At 40.6% G+C, this 20,267-nt stretch overlaps 1 protein-coding gene across 1 annotated transcript in view; it reads right to left on the minus strand.

Annotated features, from left to right (window-relative positions):
- Positions 1–3,817: 3,817 nt before the first annotated feature.
- The window catches only part of PKDCC (protein kinase domain containing, cytoplasmic), a 45,097-nt gene continuing 28,647 nt past the window's right edge, over positions 3,818–20,267 (minus strand). Inside the window, exons 6-7 of the mRNA XM_054023551.1 lie at positions 8,040–8,213; positions 3,818–5,085 (exon numbers count right to left, since the gene is read on the minus strand). Coding sequence (XP_053879526.1) covers positions 5,000–5,085; positions 8,040–8,213 — 260 coding nt within the window. The 3' untranslated portion in view covers positions 3,818–4,999. The remainder of the gene's footprint in view (positions 5,086–8,039; positions 8,214–20,267) is intronic.

A 20,267-nucleotide genomic window follows, 5' to 3' on the forward strand; every position in this document is an offset into this window, starting at 1 on the left:
GCGCACTCCGGTGGATCAAAGCAAGTTCGATATAACGTGGTTTCACCTATAATGCAGTAAGATTTTTTTGGCTCCCGAGGACAGCGTTATATCAAGGTAGAGGTGTAGTTACTTTCCCCTTTGGTAAAGGTGCAACTACTGACCCAAGGCAACTGCTAACACAATGAAGGGACAATGGGATTTGGGATTTTTTTCCAACACTCTTTCACATGCATCTCCTAAAAGATTGAAAATCAATTAGATAAAATAAAAATACAGGACTTGAAAGGCTACAAAAGATAGACCTGAAAACGTAGAGATTTCAAGTTCTAGGTCTGTCTTGGGGAGGACAGAGCACCTGACCACACAGGGAGAGCTGTAAGTGGCACTGGACCTATGCTGCAATTACAAAAAGGGAAATTGGCTCATCACTATTGTTGTAGCTTAGAAGATGTGGAAATAAAAAAAAATTACATTTTTGATAAATTCCAATTACTAAATAGGGTCCACTAAGTTTGCATATACATTGGTTTTTAATAGTATTTCATAATTTTCTGTTTTATATTAAGCCAGGGTTCTCTGGCTTTTCCATTCTGTGGGACACTTTGTAAGAGAGAGACCCTTTCATGGATCCCCCCACCCTTCCCAATCTCTCTCTGCTTGTTTCCACAGATGTCTGACACAGTATAAAGTATTTTAGCAAACTTTTATTTAAAAAATCCTCAGTTTTCTCATTAGAATTTCAAATTTTGGCCCCCCCCAAAATGAGGACCATTTTCTAAGAAAATATTCATGAAGATTTTTCCCCCGATTTTTGACCAGTTTTACTTATTTCTTCATTGTAAAAGACACAAGGAAGGGTTCTCTGGACTCGAGTTTGAGAACCTCTGTATCTATTGCCGATTCTCGTGCAATTTTCATCATAGTTGGCGTTTTTTCTTAGTCAGCTGACTCAAAGAGCTGCGGATTTATATGAGAACGTCAATGTTCAGTTTTAGAAAAGGTAAGTTTCTATGCCTTCTGGTAGTGGAGAAAAGCTTGGAAATATGACCCAAGGGCTCCCTCAGAAACCAGCCAGCAAAGAAAAATGGGATTTTTTTTTTTTAAATCTCATGATTTTTGTAGGATTGACTAGTGATTTTTCAAATGCTTAAGATTGGCAATACCAATCTCTGTCTCATGACTCCCTCTAGTCTTTTTTTGTCACTGGATTCCCTCAATGTATCCCCTTTGCTTTTCCTCCCTGGGTAGTAACAATAGTCCACCACATTTCACCAACTGCTTATTCAGGTTCATTCAAATAGGCTTCTACTTCATCCCTTTTGATGCCTGTCAGCTGATCAATCAGCGTCTGGCAGGAGTAGGGCTAGCTGCTAAGTAATCAGTTCTAGCCTGTAGTTTCTTGTATTAACTCCTGTAGCAAAGGGACCATGGGCAGATCTTAACAGACCGCTAAACTTTCAAGCCTTTCCAAGAGTCATCAGGCCTTCCTTACGCCTTGTCAGATTTATACAAACGATCAGATAGAGCCTTTTGTGAACAATGCTCACTATTTGATAGATCTCACTTCCCCCAGGCCCATTCAGTACATTGGTGGCAGTTCATTTCATATGTAGTCTGTTGGTTTTGCACTGAGTAAATCTCTATTCAGATCTCAGGATTTATTCCTTTTTTAATACCAAGGATCAACCATGTAGAGCCTAGTTGGTGTCATCTTTCCTTTTCCTGCTTTGGAGCTGCAGGAAGCTGTTTGACGATGCCAAGGAAATGTAAGAAACAGTCCAACCCTTCAAGAAAAGATAAAAATACAATTTCTTTGTGGAAAAAGGTATATGATTGCTGCTAGAAGGGTCTGACTGGATCAAACCTGCCAAATTGCTTTTGTGAGTTTTCTTCTACTGTGGGTTTCCATGCCACAAGTATCCACTACATTATAGTCTGCCCTCACATCGCCCATTGTGGATAAGTTTAACAGGTGAGGGATTTACAGTAGGGGACGCATGGTGAGCTTCATGGTCCACAGAGAAAGTGACACAAAATTATCTTGTTTCAGACCCTACCCAACGTCTACCTGAGTTTGATTTACGGCAAAGGCAATGCAGTCTTCTGAACCAGTTTCGTACCAGACATGAATTTGTTCAGCAGCAGAATTTCAGTGGCATTTTAGAGACAGTCAGTGTCAATGTGGGCAGCCACAAACCATGACACAGGGTTGAGGACTGCAAAATGACTCCACTTCCTGGAGGTCTTCGTGCCTTGAACATCGTGGCTTGGCTTGACCGAATTGCATACAGCAAATAAATAATAAATGCCACAAGAACCAATCTGAACATTTGCTGAATCGGATCTTAAGCTGCCAAAGACACATTGCCCTAGATAGTAAATATACTTCTGTTACCAGTAGTTATTCAGGCTATTAGAACTATTTAATGTACTAAAGTGCTTCTCTTGTTAAGATTTTATCAGCATTTCCATAAGAAACCCTTTATTTTCAAAGAGTTATCAAATGGTCTATATAAAATTGATGACCACAGAAATTTGTTATCCAGTCTTTTGGCTCAAAGCTACGTTCTTTCTTTTTGCAGATTCTGGTGAGAATTGTTTTGGCAGTTTTTCAGTTTCCACAGGGCAGTACGTTTTTTGGTTTTCGGTTTCAGATGTTTTTAGGAAAACTTGAAAGGGTAGAATTGAAATTATCCTGATCATTAGTCTTTGGATATCTTTTTTTCCCTTGAAATTTAAAAAACTGTTGGATACTTTTTATTTAGTAAAATGGCTAATTAAACAACCATTTATAAAATATATTACTTTTTTAAAATGCCAAGTATTTTATATAATGTTTAATATGAAGGCACACAACCAGGATTAAGAAGAACAGGAGTACTTGTGGCACCTTAGAGACTAACAAATTTATTAGAGCATAAGCTTTCGTGGACTACAGCCCACTTCTTCGGATGCAGTCCACGAAAGCTTATGCTCTAATAAATTTGTTAGTCTCTAAGGTGCCACAAGTACTCCTGTTCTTCTTTTTGCGGATACAGACTAACACGGCTGTTACTCTGAAACCAGGATTAAAGGCTTTCAAAGTATGTACTGATACCTCAATGTCAATAAGGTGTATCACTTCAATGATCTGTCCATCTAAGTAGAGTATGTGTTGGTGTGATGTGTAATGAATTTTAAAGGACTCCTTACTGTGTGTTTATCACCATTAAATGAATGATGGACTCCTAATTATACAATCAGTTATTGCAGCAGCTAAAATGCTAATCTGTGAATTATAGCATGTCATTTTAGTGATTTGTGCGATATTATTACAGTATCAGTGATCTCTGAGAAACTGCAGTGAAGTAAGGACTGTTGCTGAATGTGCTGCCCCAAGAACATCCTCTCCTGCATAGTCAGAAAGCTGAGAGAACTTCTGCTTCGCTGAGGCAGCTCCCTTCCTCCCTCTCCCCCACTGCCCTGAGCAGAGCCCAGTGAGGACAAACAGAATTTAGTCCTATGATTAATTACTTCAGATTCTATTCTAATCCGCTGTTAATTCAAACTGTTTGAACACCAGTGAGCTATATTTACATGACTGAAGTCACAAAGAAAGAGAAGCTACTGAAACATGGTCTCTCGACCTAAAGGTCACTTATTTCAGCATAGACAAACACACATACAGGGCCAAACTTCGCTCTTGGATATGCACACCAGATTCCCACTGAAGTCAGTAGGGAGTCATGTATATCCTAAGGCAGAATTGTGCACGACTTACAATATTCTACGTTAAGAACTTACATGCAGCTTCACAGGGTCCAGGCCTTAGGGTGAAGCACAGAAAAAACACTGACAAATTTTAAATTTTATTTTTTTTACAAAAATAAACAATTTAAGGAACAAAAGTACAAAATTTTCTGAATGCACAAACTACAAAACAGTATGACATTGGTCACTTTTAGCATTTAGTTTATTGCTTTCACTGAAAGCAAATTCTCTAGACACACTATGCCTATAAAATGCATCTATTTATATAGAATTTAAGGCTAGTGTTGGTTTTTCATTTCATTTGTTCTAAGAACTAGTAAGAAGCACCTTAGAAAACCAAGGATTTGAGGATACTACAAATGGAAAGTTTTCCATGGCAAGATTTTCATCAAAAATTATGTTGTTCAAACTGCTGGATTGCTTTGCTGATCTGTCAGTGAAATACCTTAGGGAATATTTTGGACAGTGATTAAGGCCTTGATTCAGCAAAACACTTAAATATATACTTAAAGCTATCCCTATTCAGCAAAGCACTTAAGCATGGACTTAAATCCCCCTGGCTTCAGTGGGACTACTTATGCTTAAAGTTGCCATATGCTTAAGTGCTTTGCTGGATCAGGGCCTAAACAACTGAAATATGGCTTTCTTAAATTAAAGATAAATGTTTTCATAAACTTTTCAAACAAAATGAAAATTGGCTAAATTTTTAAAAATTATAAATATGGCTGAGTTCCATTGATGACAGGCCCATAGTATTTCTACAAATGTTTTTGGTCTTGCATATCTGATAACATTGACACAAATGTTGATTGTCTTCTATAACATTTGATATTTAGCTTTGTAACTGATAAGCTTCATTAACTCTGTAGTGATTGTACTTGTCTAAATAAATATCATGGCAGAGGACCCAGACTTCCTATGGAAATTATGAACTTCCAACTCTGTGCAAATGTGTACAGACCATTAACCTTGGTTAGAAAGGCTAGAGTTACCTACTGCTTTAAAACCCAACTTATATTCCAACAGTGTATCACATTTTGTATATTTTGTTTTGTTTTAAAAATCACATTTTGAAAATGTTGTTGTATTGCACATTCATCCTGGTCATGCAGGTCATTTCTTTAAAGTTTTGCTTAGCACTCTAGATTAGAATGAGTAATAGTGCAATTATCTCTCCCTCCCGCAGACATCTTGTACATAACAGCTGTCTATATTTATACACAAACAGTTCCTGTCATTTACAAGTCAGACTAAGCCACTTAAGCTGTCAGCCTGTCACTTTCACATATGTTATCTTGTCAGGATCAGGCACGATATGATTTGAGCCCATCTTGAAGAAGACAAGCTGCCGACCTAAACGGAACATGAAAGAAGAAAATAATTAGAAGTGATTACCAACATTTTGGTCTATTCCAAACACTGAAATCTCATATCCTGATTCTTTCTCTGCATTCTTTAAACTACACAGGAGGCCAAATTCTTCTCTCTTTCAAACTGGTATAAATCTGGAGTCTTTCTGCTGAAGTCACAAGGGCCAAACTGCACTCTGCTACACCAACACTACATTGATTTCCATAGGTTTATTATGGATTCAAACCAGAATCACTAAGAGCAGAGCTACTCCAGGTATATGCTAGGATAAGTGGGGTCAAGATTTGGCCCTCTGGGGTTGCCCATGTGTAACTAAGAGAAGCATTTGAAGATTAAAATTGTATTAATCTGATTTATTTATAGAGTTGAAGGAGCTTCTATAAGTCATCCCATTGATTTTAATGGGCTCTGGATAACTTAAATGAAGGGCACTCACTAGATCATGCAAGAATATCTTCTTGGCCTGCTTGAACCGCCACAAAAAATGTATATATGCACCAAATTTGGCCTAGTCTGAAACACAGATGCTAAATAAGTCATCTCCTGTTGTTCAGATTTTTAAGTCAACTGTAGCAGATTTTCCACTCTTACCAACAAACTAGTACAACAAAAAACACTGAGTGATGGGCAGCCTGTACAGTTTCCATTACATAATTAATCCTTTAAGCCACAGTTCATTTAAGGCTGTCCTTCAGAAAGGGGTTGGTTGTTAGTATTTGCTGGTGCCTCGCTAGCCCTTTCTGCTCTCATCATGCTTGTCGAACTAAGATCTTTCTTACATCCCCTCTATCTGGATGTGATCCCAGCATACTGAAATCCCTAGGGCACCCACTGTAATTGATAAAGTTGAGTCACTGGAATATACGCTACTGTGTCTTTAGGCAGTAATTCAACCTTCCCCACCTTCTGCCTCAAGGTAATACAGCCAAATGATATTCCCACAAATCCTGCCTCTTCAGCTGGATAACATTTCCCTAAAAAACCTATCACATGCTGATCTGGATGCCAACACATATGGTTTTAAATAATCAATAACTAATCAGAATGCCTGAGAATCAAGTGATAATGTAGCAGGAATTAAAGTATTATTTTAAAGAATTATTTTGATGATGCTATTCAATTAAGGGAGCTGTTCCTTTCTTCCTGCAAATTTCACCAGAGCTCAAGAAGGTGTTTTTAGTGGTATATTTGGTAAATCTGATTGTCATGTAATGGACAGTATGAGATGATCAGCTAGAAAGTGTTGGCTCCTCAGGATAAGGCTTGCATAAGCCTGTGATATATATTCTTCATTCTAGGTAGGCTCTGTTCATGTCTTTGGGGTGCACAATGGATGTGAAGACCCACAGCTGCATACAACACCTTACAGCTAATACCATCCTATGGACACCTTTTTAAAAAAAAGGTGTCTATTGTGGGTGCCTCCAGTTTTGGGGTACCTGAGTAAGATAAAGAGACAGATTTTGGCCTGGTCTAAATTAACATAGCTCCACTGAAGTCAAAGCTTCATTGATTTACACTAGCTGAGAATCAGATTTAGGGTGTCTCTAGTTGGACACCAGAAACTAAGCTACCAAACTAAGTGGCCACTTCTAAATATGTAGGCCTGCATCTTTGCTCTCTACCCACAATGGGGCACAATGCATGAGCAGTTAAAGTAGCACAATGTTATGCCCAGGTAGTGTTGTCATTTTTACATTTCTGCCTTAACCATTTTACTCCCTTTCTGATGATTTGTGTCACTACTGTACCATCATTTACATATAGATCTTAGTACACAATGACTTTGAAGATTAGAGCTGATTTTCCCAGAGCAGAACACTACTGTGCAGAGAAGCTGAAGGAGATTTGTATTATGTAGTCCTATCACTTCTTTAAACTAGGGGTTTACAGACTCAAGTATTTGTATGGCTCCCATTACCACAATATCTGAGCCCCTCACAACACTCCTCTGAGGTAGGGAAGGGCTATCGTCCCCTCAGACAGGAACTGGGACCGGGAAGGTATATCTAGACTGCTTTTTAAACCTGCAGCAGCAAATTTCAGTTACCAGGGCTACCGACAGGCTCACACCAAAACCAGCTGTGTACATAGTGCAGCTCAGGCTTCAAAACTCATCCCCCACCGAGCTTCAGAGCCCGAGCTCCTGCCCAAGCCCAGACATCTCCACAGCTGTTTTTAGCGATGTAACACAAGTCTAAAATTCACTGCCACCGATTTTCACACACTGTAGACATTTCTTCAGAAGCGAAGTGACTTACCCAAGCTCACCCAGGAAGTCTATGACAGAGCAGAGATTTAACCCCAGCTCTCCCAAATCCTAGGATGGTGCCCTAGCAACTGAACTATCCTTTGTCTCGAAGGTTGTGCCAACTCTCCTTACCAACAAACAGCATCTAAACCAGAACACCAGCTGCTTATTTATTACAGCTGACGACCGCACAGTATTTCTGTCAGGATCAGGACCCTCTTCTGTCTGCCAGAGGGTCATAGCTAAGTGATGGAAGGAGGGAGGAGAGAACTTGTTTGGCCTAATTTCAAACCAGATCATATGGACTTGAATGTTTCTTTCAAATTCAAATGTTGGGCCAAATCTTGCCTATCTTACTCATGTGAAAACTCCCAGGGAGGACAAGTCCCTGTGATCCCTGTCCAGCTGCTCCCAATTGATCCCTTCATGGCAGGCTCTTCTGAGTCAGTGAACAGACCCCACTCTATGGAGCACAAGGAAAGTACAGCCTAGCCCACCTCCTCTGCTCAGCCCTAACTGAGAGTTAAGAGACATCCTCCCATCTCTAGCAACTATGCTCCCATGAGCCTACTCCAGTGTAACTCATTCACCAGATGGTTTCAAAACCATATATATTTAGATGGGCCAGTAGCTTGTTTTGGATTATTAGCACCAGCTGCTGCATTTGTTCAATAGCACCAGTTACCTGTCCACGTTGTCTGGTTGGTCAGGACAAAAGCTTTGCACTGGGAGTGATTCTCGCAGACCTCAATGGCTTCGCCGACATCGAACACAGAGAGGAGGCAGCCCTTGTGATGGTAAGAAGGCCAGCACCTGTAGTTCTCATCGGGAATAGCAGCTTCAGGTATCTGTTGGTACTCTGCAAAAAACAGAGCTAAACAATCAGTTGGAAAGCTCTTCTGAAAGGGTTTGTCAAAGTGCTGGGAGGGTGGGAGAGAGAAGGGACATCTCTCATAATCTATCACATAAGATTTTCATCACCTCTGGTGCTCTCATTTATTTATTTATTTAATTAATTTATAGAAAAGGATCTGTCCGTAAAACTGTGCGTACACAAGATGTTTTTGCCTCTTTACCGAGCAGGCACGATAGATTTTATATGGGGTTTTACTGGGAGAATGTCCCATTCAATAAAGAGCATCCACTTGAATGAACTGATTCCCTGTCCTCGTTCTTAACACTGAATGGGATTGTCAGGGTGAGACCTGATCAGGCACTCCTGCCCCTCCCTCTCAGCCAGGAGAGCATGTTATTTCACTCTAGCTTCTTTAGAACATGAAGAAAAGACAGGCTTTTAATTAAGCAAACTTTTTTCCTTGCTCAGATTAACACAAAAGGGGAGTTGCTTGATGGGTCTCGGGGGTGTGTGGGAGGGGGAAGGAGGGACAAAAAGAGCCCATAAAGCATGTCAGCTTGGTTCTTGCCCAGCTCCTCTGCATTGCCCTGTGGATTACTTGGCTCCCTTGGCTGCCGTTCAGTCTCTCTTGCCTTTATGAGCTCCCTCTTGTTCTCTGTTCACAGCTCCTCTCAGTCTCCCAGCTGCTCTTGGGCTTCTCTGATGAATGCATCAGCAAAATTAAACTAATCATTTATAAATATTTCTACTTAGCTCCCAGAACACAGAAATAAAAAATCATTCTATAGTTATTCTAATTGCATCTATTATGGAAATTGTAGCTACTTCTTTAGTCACTTTAGTTCAAGGATCTTTTGCTTGAAACTGCAACGTTTCAGCCTGCTAATATTTCAGAGAGAGCTTTGTAAGGATGCTTCCAGTCGAACTGACAGTGTTTACTATAGACTTAACAGCCAACAGTTTGATTCATACACAATTACTCACCATTTAGGGTACATTCCATACTATTTATATGGAAAGTGAGTGAAATAGTCAATATGCTCTTATGAGCCTGGTCAAAACAAAAATAAGACATACACCAACAGGAAACACAATAAGAGTCCAATCATGTCCCATTTAAGTCAATGGCAAAGCTCCCATTAACTACTGTCGATGCAGGATCAGACCCCAGAATGGATTTAAAAAATGGGAAACAATTACCAAAAAAAAGTCTCCTTAAAGAGCTGCTGCATGAATAAGAACGGTCACTAGTCAGACATATGTTATTAGTATTAAATGTAATGGAATTATTTGACCAGAGCTACAGCAGAGAGACTGATTTGAGTTGATTTGTGCCTTCACTCTAAGGTCAGTGAGACACTCCATGTAAGGCGAACAACGGGTCCAGTCTACCATTGCCCTGTTCCTTATGTAGTCAATTATACCAGTGCCAACCGAATGCAAAGTGGATGTGAAATGCTCACCTTGCACCGGCGTGACTACAAAAGGTGCCAGGCAAAGGTGAATCAGTACACCTAAATGGACATCTGCAAGCTGGACATACTTTTTAAGTAACGGAGGAAAATGAACATCTACTATAGTGCTGGAATGCCGGTAGGGATCAAGCCTTGGGCCCTTACAGGGAATTCTCCTCAGAGCTTGCCAAGCTCCTGACGACAGCGTCTAAGGTCAAACTCTAGCAGGCCTTGGCAGGAAGTCTGCATAGCAACCCCAACATCATGTGATATATCTTCACTATACAAACAGAAATCTGTCTCCGAGTAACCCACCTATCAAACTGCAATTTACTTTTTTAAAAACTCTCCTACAGGCAAATATGTTTTAAAAGTCTCTCCACTAGATATTACATTGTTTCATTTCTAACGTGTTACTATATATTCAATGTTTCTCTCAACAGTTTCCCCCACTCCTTACCTGGGCTGCCCCGGGAGGGGGAGGGGGAGCAAGTGGGGCAATTTGCCCCAGGCCCCGGGCCCCACAGGGGCTCCCACGAGAACATAGTATTCTATAGTATTGCAACTTTTTTTTTAAATGAAAGGGGCCCCCGAAATTGCTTTGCCCCAGGCCCCCTGAATCCTCTGGGCGGCCCTGCTCCCTACCCTACCTACAATTACAATTCTTTAACCACAGTGGGCCAGAGCAGCTGAAGCTCTATTTCCTTTATTCATACATCTATCCAAAAAAAGCAGTTTTCATTCACTTTCAAAGAGACTGAGGGCTTGCTTTGACTGAGGGGTGTGAATTATAGATTGTGCTAATGTGTTGTGATTTAACTATCCCACGTAGACCCTGCTGGCGCAAATTCAAAAAGGTACCTAGGTCGTGTTCATGTAAACATTAGAGTGAAGATAGTCTTTTTACTTGGAGTAGCTCTGAGGTGTGCAGCAGTGACCTCTTTGTCCAGTTCCTAGAGCAGGGAAGCCACAATGGTCTGCAAAAGTCTCTGAGCTCTGTACTAATGTAAATAGTATCGCAGTGTATTTAGTAAATGATAATCCAAACCACAAAAATATACACAGAGGAAGACTGATACATTCCCTGGCTGAGAAGTTACTAAGCTTCCTTGCACAGTCCTGGCAGAGGTAGAGACATAGGAGGCCAATGGGAAGTGTGGAGGAACAGGGCCTCCATGTGGATAGCTCTGGCAGAACCCCAAGACTGGCACATTTCTCAAAACACCCACAGATTCTTGGGTTTTCCAGCAGGGTTCTGGAACAATTTTTATAGTGGGGGAGGTGCTGAGAGCCATTGAACAAAACTGTAAACCTTATTTATAATGGAAACTACTTCAAGCCAGGGGGTACGGCAGCATCCCCAGTTCCAGCACCTAGGTTTTACAATATGGTGAAAGTGTAGGAGGGAGGGGAAATGTGAGGGGATTGTCATGGGGTTCCCTTTCCATTGTGTGGGTTTTCCTGTGGAAAGGCTGATGTCCTGAGCATGATGCATTTCAGCAAGCACAATGTGAAGAGATGGGCAGTTTACTTTTTAAAAGCATTACATTTTCCGACAGAAATCCTGATCCGATATCTACAACTGGACTTTCCATCAAACTGAGATCATTATGGATCCTCTCCTGCTTCCACTGAAGTCAACAGAAAATCTCCCATTGCCTTCAGGGGCACCACGCTCGGGTCCCTAACATATGAGTACAGTAACTGCCAACTGGTGTTGCTGTCAAAGTGAGAACCATATGGCAGCCTCGACAGCCACATCAAGACACTCTTTAGCTTCCTTCTCCATACATCACTTTTCCCCTTACCACGAACGTAATAACCCTTACTACATTTTCCCTTTAATCATTTTTTTCATGTCTATTTTTAAAATAGATGTGAGGGGGTGAGCTGCTCCTAAAGGCCAGCTGTGCCTCTGCCATAAGTGGCCATACAGGGGAGGAACAGGAAAGGAGCCTTTGCCACTACTTGTGTGGCCTACAACAGGAAAGCCTAAATCATAGCCCTGAGTGTAGGGGCTGCTGTCAAGAGGCTTTGGTCCCCTGGCAGCATCTCACCTGAAAGAGGGCAGAATGAAGAGTAGGCTGAAATGTAGCTCCTTCCCCCCTCCCCCACCTCTCTCCTGCCAGCAGGGCTTTCCAGCCTTGCAGGGGAACAAGTTTGCTGTACCCCTTTAAACTGGTGCCACAAATTATTCCTCCTCCTCAATTAGGGATCTCCAGGAGACATCCACCCCCCGCCCCCCGGGCAGTCAGGCCCATGTGCTTTTTTGGGTTATAGAAAATATCTTAAACTGCTTGTACCTAAACCTAGAAAAAACTCTAACTCATGACAAGAACAACTGAATACTGGTCTGAGAAGTGAATCCTTTTCCAAAGATTCACCTTGTCTCAGAACATGATGATCTAGTATCTTTGTAATTTGCACAATGAAGAAAAAGATCATGCGAATATCATGTGTATATCACTTCAAATCAAGGGTCCGATCCGTAGTCTTTACTTGTGAGTAATCCCATTGTGCTGTGAGTATTTGAAACCAAGACACTTTACTCACTTAAGTAGGGATAGCAGGATAAGGAGCCCTTACTTGAAGGCAATTGGAGAGTTACTTAATTAACAGGAGTTCTGACAACACTAATTGGTATGTCCAATTAAAAGGTAAGCTATGTATTTTAGATATGCCCAAATGTAACCACTCAAATACATAATGAATCAAAATACTGATAAACGTGGTACTAATTCAATGGTTCAGAGAGCATTCCTCTCCTATTCAAAACTTGCTCAATCTGAGATAAACTATCAAGATGAAAAATAAACCCACTAAGTGGTAACTTTCCAGTCACTTACTTTCTATCCATTTGTTTTTATGTTCATGTCACTCACCTAGCTTTAGTGGTTCACTATGTAGGATATAGCAAGATAAAACTGTTACATAGCTCACTTGTACTTTGTTGTATGTATCAAAGAGAGAGGTTTGAATGAGATTTGTAGCCACATCAGGACTTTTTACCTGATGTGTGATATGGCTTAAGAAATCTAAGGTGCATTTCTCAAACAACTACTTTAAATGTTCATCCTGATCACAATGGTTCAATATACTTGTTCTATTTAGAAATACCCTACTGATTTAAAGACAGCTTTAGCTCAGGTTTTTGCCTTCCCAAACCTGAAACTTACTTAAATGGAGTCCATGGAATTTGAAGGCTCACAGCAGTAAATCACATCATAAAAAGGTCAAAGTTCTGGTCGATTTCCAGACTAATGGTGTTTAAAACCAATAAATACTTGCCTAATACTATAAATGCAGCCATAAATTTACACTTTCACATACATATACACAATCTGACGTAGCATATTTAAAGTCTATCACTGTAAAGTCAAGGAATAGATCAAAGAATTACACTGTGTTCATAAATAATTCCTTACCCAAAATATTCCTTTTCACTTGTACATATTTTTGTAAATGTTGAAACAAATAAACTTTAAACTACACTAGGCCGGATTCTGTTATCACTTATACCATTTTCATACCAGTTTAACCTCTGGGACCAAATTCTCTATTCACACTGATGTAAGTAGAGCCAGGCAGGAAACAGTTTGCCCATCCTACAAAAATTTGAGATTTCAAAACATTTTCCCAGCCCAAATCATGATAAGTTGAAATCTAAAAATTGTTCCTAAACCAAAAATCCAAGATGCATTTTTAAATCACTCATATTTCATTTAGGTTTTTTTTAATTATCTATAAATTAACCTGAATTTTGAAGTAAAAAGTCATTTCAAATTAAAAAACAGAATGTTTCATTTCAGAACTTTTTCTTTCTCTCTTTCTTTCTAAATGGGAAATTAGTTGAAACTGACCCATTCCTATGAAGTCTGCTTTGTTTAACTGGCATTTTCCAACAAAAAATGTTTAGCTGAAAAATTCCCCAAAAGCTCTAGATGTAAGGTTACTCACTCCTGCAAAACTGGGACCGTTACACTGGGAGAAAGTAAGTGTAAAGCAAGATCAGACTCAAGCCCATTCATTTATGTTACACTGCTGTAAATTGACAAGTAATTTAGATCAGGCCCAAAATGTCCTAAAGGGCCCACCCCTATATTGCAGAAAAGACATCTTGACCATGTACCATTTCACAGGATAAAGTGATATATTTAAAAACTGAAATCAGTTCACGGCAAACTAACAAATCACTGACCAAATACTATAATTAAAAACAAAATAGCAAAGCTTAAAAGGCATTAACATCCCAAAATTATCTTAGCAAAAAAATCACCTGTGTTGTCCCAGTGCTGACTCTAATCTATAAACATGCCCGTTTTCACAGTACCAGACTCAATCGTATAAATAACTCCAGGACTACATTATAAACAGGCTGTGGTTCCCCCTTTTAAATTGCTTAAATCACCTTAAATCTGACTTTAATCAGTCCTAATGACCATTTATTTCAGCCACAGCAGCTAGAGTGCATTTTTACTACCAGCTACAGCTACCAGGTGGGAAATTGCCCAGTCATCTTTTCCAGTTATCACCTGCCAATACACCATGGGTCAATGACACAGCTGCATCCTTGACAAAGTAATCCTGTTACTCCCTATTTCACCCCCACTTCCATTGTAATGATAAAATAATTAAACTTGCTTCTGGATTTCTTCTCCCCCCCCCCCTACTCCCAACTGCCCTTGCTTGTAGTTAAACATACAGGGCCTGATTCTACCAATCTCAGTAATACCTTGCTATACAAATAGTCCCACTGATTTCCCAATGAGTACGGACGGTAGAACCCGACTCTAAATAACAGAAAAATATACTTCCTGCTTCACACATATGTTCAGATTAAGAAACAGAGCGAGAACTTTGTTATTACAACTGTTCGCCCTCTTGATATTACATTTGTTTGCTTGACTTTCAGCAGGTCTCATTTTACATTTTTCATTTGTCCACATTTCCATATGCTATGTTAATTCATTCAAAAAGAATGCCCCATAAATATGGCTCTTAGGCCAAGTTAATGTGATTTTGCATTATACAAAAGCTTTTGGGGGGGGAGGGGCGCTACAGGCCCATGCAAGCAACAAAACGGTAGTATAGCAGGGAAAATTACTCATCAAGTTTATTCCATTTATCTCCACTTCCAATCACACTTGCCCTCCTCCACTAAATCACTGCAGCCGTTTGGAGAGATGCTATGGTCCAGTGAAAAAGTCATCTGGATAGGACACTGACCTGCTGCATGACCTTGGGTAAGACACTTCCTTTCTGTTTCTGCTCCATCTTTTGTCTGTCCTGTCTATTTAGACTGTCAACTGTTTAGAGCAGGGACGGTCCCTTACTATGTATCTGTACAGTGCCTAGCACAATGAAGCCCTTGTCTTGATTGGAGCCTGTCAGGGCTGCTGCAGTACAAATATTTGCATTTTGTCCTCCTGTCAACATTGCACCATGACAGGAGAAAAAGTTGGATTTTTTTCTAGCTCATGCATTGACAATAGAACTGTTAACCAGGTTCCAACTACAGTGGCAGATTCTACCTGCAGTTATGCCTCTGCAGTGCAACCTCATTGAAGGTAGCTGTACCAGAGATTGGGGTTGCACAGATATGACGGAGGCAGAATTTGGCCAGCAAAATCTTCATTGGTGTATGAAAAACTGTGTTAAAATTGTAGAGCTATCACTTTAAATGCTCGGGGAATTCCCAGGTCCTGCTTGCAGGCAGGGGGCTTTGTAGGAAAGTGTGTGAGCAATAGTGTGGCAGCAGACAGGCAGTCTAAAGTAAAGTGAGGTGACCTGTGCCTCTCTGTCTTAGGGAGCAGCCTGCTTTGTCTCTCTATTTTTGTATTATTCTTGTGTATTATTCTAATCTAAATTCTAAAAAAAAATCAAGTATTGTTAAAATGCAACCTTCCAGCAAAAGTATTGTATGGTTTTATCTAACTTCTCTGTTCCTATGCTGTGAACATACCAAATGGTCGTGATACTGCACAAGCCAGAAAATGTATAGGGTCAGATTTTTAAACATTTAAAAGCTGCTAAAGATGCAGCTAGACACATAGTGGAATTTTCAGAAGTTCCTAGGTGCATAGCGCCCAGTTGGAGTTAGGCACCTAGTACTGAGATTTTCAACAGGGCTTAACTGCCATTGGGAATTAGGCACCTCAGCACTTTTGAAAATTCCACTAGGTGCCTATCTGCATCTTTAGCAGCCTAAATAAAATCTGGCCCCTAACACGTCTGAAGGTCCAGCCCAGCAGTTAGAAAAAAACATTTTATTACTAAGCTGGTCAAATTTGATCCTAGAGCAATGGAAAGATAATATGAAACTCCATGATGCCATTTTAGAGTCATTTTTCAGAGCAGAGAAGAAAGGAGTACCTTGGCAGCACAAGGGTGGAGATGTATATCCTACTGTCTACGAGGGAAAGGAAAACAGTAACTCCTTATTTTCTCAGGGCTATGTCATTATATTTATGCTACAGCCCTGTAAAAGTGAGTCAGAGCTACACCCTATGGAAGTCAGCTACTGTCTCTCTGGGGTTGCTGCGTGCTGATGGTAGAGGCGAGCACTCTGTTCCATAACTACGCACTCCTAGTGGATTGGCCCCACTCCATGGGCCAATAAAGGTAGAGGTCAGACCATGCCTCTCCCCTTCTCATTTTTAGTCTCCTGCCCCATGTATGGCTGCAAAACGAATCCTTGTGCTCCCTAAAGTGGAGGGAGCACACAGACTGCTAGCAGGGGAGGCCCTTGCATGGCCAATGGGGAGGCTTCCTCCATGCCCCTCTATCCCTATGCAACTCAGGACATGTCTACACTTACCTCCAGAGCGATCAATCCAGCAGGGGTAGATTTATTGTGTCTAGTGAAGACGCAATAAAATCGACCACCAAGCACTCTCCCGTCAACTCCCGTACTCCATCGGAGCGAGAAGCGTAGGCGGAGTCAACGGGGGAGTGGTAGCAGTCAACCTACCACAGTGAAGACACCGTGGTAAGTAGATCTAAGTACGTTGACTTCAGCTATGTTATTCACATAGCTGAAGTTGCATAACTTAGATCGATTCCTCCCCCCCCCATTCTAGTGTAGGTCAGGCCTCAGTAAAAGGCCTCATACAATCTGGACCTATATGGTTGTGCAAAAGGACACAACAGAGGCATAATCCTGACCAAAACTAATTCATTTTAGAATCTGTGAGACTATTTGTAGGGAATTGTTTGTAATGTAGTCCCCTCTGTAACATGTGTGTCTTTAAGTATCTTCAAGAAAGTGCTTATTGTCTTTTGTAGCTCAACCTAATATGGCATATAAAAACTGCCTGAATATAATCGGTTCCCACCCTCCAAAGTTTCTCTCTCTCTCTCACACACACACACACACACACACACACACACACACACACACCATTAAAATTTCTTGAGCAGATTTATAATTTCTCAAGCAGGTTGTTATAGTATTTTTTAAGAAACATTATTGCACTGTAAATATTTACATACAGCGCAACCCTGCCAAAATGTCAAAGGACAAAGGAAAACAGGGAATGTCTTTTACCTTACTCCCTGGCATTCTGTCTCGAGTCCTGTAAATGTACTTGGTTCAAACAACTGCTTTTATTTCTGCTAATTATGCCTTTCTTTTGGCTAACCCACCCCTCAAGACTTAATAATGGGTCACCTATTTTCTTTAATGAATAACAAAGCTACAGGATTTACTAGCTGTAGTGCCTCTCATACATTTCTGTGTAACTCCTGAATTCACTGAAATGTTGGGTTGGGGAGGTTAGACTAAAACTCCAGAGCCAGACCCTGAGTTGGTGTAAATCAGCATCACTCTTGAAGTCAATGGAAGTTTTGCTGTAGACTTCAAGGAGGAAGGAATTTCACCCATGAAATCCAATGGGTTTGTATAGTATAGTATTCTTGCAGTTATAGCAATGCTACTATCATTTTTAGAAAAAAAAATTCACAAGGAAATGTATGATCCACATTGTTCAATGTTCAAAGAAGAAGAGACTAATATCTCATTACAGATAAAAGCATTTGAACACAGTGTCATTCCAAACAGTGTAGCACGTGTATAACAATTGTGTGTTGTTTACAATTACAAAAAACTTACATGGCTACTGAAGGACTTCTGACCCCACCCCTTCTCTGTTTTGCTTCAGTAATTTAGAAGCAAAGTCCAGAGTATAATAGAATTTACAACACTGTAAAATGTTTTACAGCTGAAACACAGTGAAAGCTTAAGACCCAAGTCCTTCTGTGACATGACCATGGTTCATGTTGTTAAATTTAATTTATGGGCAGGCTCAGATTGACAAGAACTTTCCTAGTGTCACTTTCCTACTGATGGTCAATATCACCTTTCTCACTTGAAAAGGGTTTCCTTGCAAAAACATAGGCTTAGATAGAGAAATCTGTTTCATGAAAGGCCAGATTTCAGCTTTTTCCTTAAATCCATTTTCAGAGATCACCATCACATCTTGTAAGGATTTACAACTCTCTATTAAAGACAATGGATAACTCTGAGTTTCTAGATCTAAATCAAATTATGAAGCACCATGAGTTGAAACTTCTAATGTTCCTTTTTTTAAAAAGAGAGATCGCTTGCAGTTCCCTGGATCTGAACCTACTATTTTGGCTTTGGTTTCAGTATAAATTCTATACCAGAACGGGCTTATTTTCTAGGTCTCTTTCAGATGCAGCAGGAATCTGTTGGTAACAGTTATTTGGTGAGACTGCAGCCCAAAATGGAGGTAACGTCACATGAGCAGTTAATTTCTTGAGATTTCCATTATTCAAGATGGTGGAAATCTTGTGAGACCAGGTCACCTGATGAGATTTCCACCATTTAAACCGAAATCTTATGAGAACAACCTTGAAAGCTTTTCATAGAATCATAGAATATCAGGGTTGGAAGGGACCTCAGGAGGTCATCTAGTCCAACCCCCTGCTCAAAGCAGGACCAATTCCCAACTAAATCATCCCAGCCAGAGCTTTGTCAAGCCTGACCTTAAAAACCTCTAAGGATGGAGATTCCACCACTTCCTAGGTAACCCATTCCAGTGTTTCACCACCCTCCTAGTGAAAAAGTTTTTCCTAATATCCAACCTAAACCTCCCTCACTGCAACTTGCCTCATTTTAACCTGAAACCAAAGCCTAGTTCCAATTCAGCCTCGAACTCAAACCACAATCCCAAGCCCAAATCTAAATCAGCTCAGCATCTGACAAATAGCCTCCTCCCCCTCTCACTATATTATAGAGCAAGACAGAAAAAGAACAAACAAGCCACAACTTACAAAAATATTTTCCCCTTGCTTTGGGAGAGAGTTATACAGTGTCCTGTGAAGTGCTGCTGATTTCTCTGTCTTTCCACGGACAACATTTTCAGTGGTGTTTTAAGGTGAAATTTGTCTCACTCACATAAAATGCAAGGGATTAGGGAGGTGAAATCCCACCCCTCCCCTCCGCCGCCCAGGCAGGGCCAGAACATGGGAGTGTAACTGCTTTTGTGACTGCTCCTGCCTCTGCAGCTGCTGAACTGATGGGTTGGAACAGTATCCATACCCCCCTCCCCCACCACCACCACTTGCAACAGTTATTACGTGGCCCAGTGGCCCAAACTACTTAGTCTGTGGTCCCAGTATGGCTTGGGAGTAGTGTTGCCTTGTGTGCTGGACCAGCATTTGGCTATTCTCCTGAGCACTCAATCCTGCCCTACCACCACACCCTGCCTTGCAGCGCCACTGCGCCATGAGGAGAATTTCACCATTGGTAAATCATCTTTGGATTGAGAGTTTTAAAAAAGTGAGTCGTTATGTGCTAAAAGTGAAATCTTGCGAGAGAAGAGCCTGTGTGGAGAAGGAAGGATATGCCTGGACACATGGGGCCTGATTACACTCATTTGCACTGGAGCCTCTGGGAGGATAAAGTAGGGTTACCCAATGTCCCAATATGAGGGGCTTTTTCTTGTATACGCAACTATACTCCCCCTACCCCCAAAAAAGTGTCCCGATTTTTCATCCTTGCTATCCGGTCACCATAGGATAAAGGGGCCTTAAAATATGAATACATTATATATACACACCCACTTTAAGGTCCTTTTACATGACTGTAGTGGTGTAAAATGGCCTTAGTGCAAATGAGAAACAGGCCCATGCATTCTGAAGATATGGTATCTAAATATGAAAATTTACCCATAAGTCAACAAATCTTGTTTCAGTGTAATTTCTGTGAGGATATTTGATTTCTCTTGATTGCCATTGGCTGAATCCTCACATAAAATAATTTAAAGAACCTCAATGTTACGTTAAATTAGAATTTTATTAGAATTGCATAAAACTGTACTCACATGCTCTATGTGCAGTTACACAGGGCAATGTCTATACCCTTTACTCATGTTGAGTAGCACTTTGCACCCGGAGCAGTTTCGTAAAAGTTAATGGGACTGCTTGCAAACAAAGGCACTAGCCAACTTGAGTAAGGGTAGCAGAATCTGAGCCACAGTTATTCAGGATTATACATAACTAAACCACATATGAAATACAGAAGCCTAATGTGAGTGCAGATCTGCTCCATATCAGTGAAGCCTTGCACTGTTACATCTAG

The sequence above is a fragment of the Malaclemys terrapin genome, chromosome 3 (assembly GCF_027887155.1).
Source record: "Malaclemys terrapin pileata isolate rMalTer1 chromosome 3, rMalTer1.hap1, whole genome shotgun sequence".
In the NCBI taxonomy this organism is placed as follows: Eukaryota; Metazoa; Chordata; order Testudines; family Emydidae; genus Malaclemys; species Malaclemys terrapin.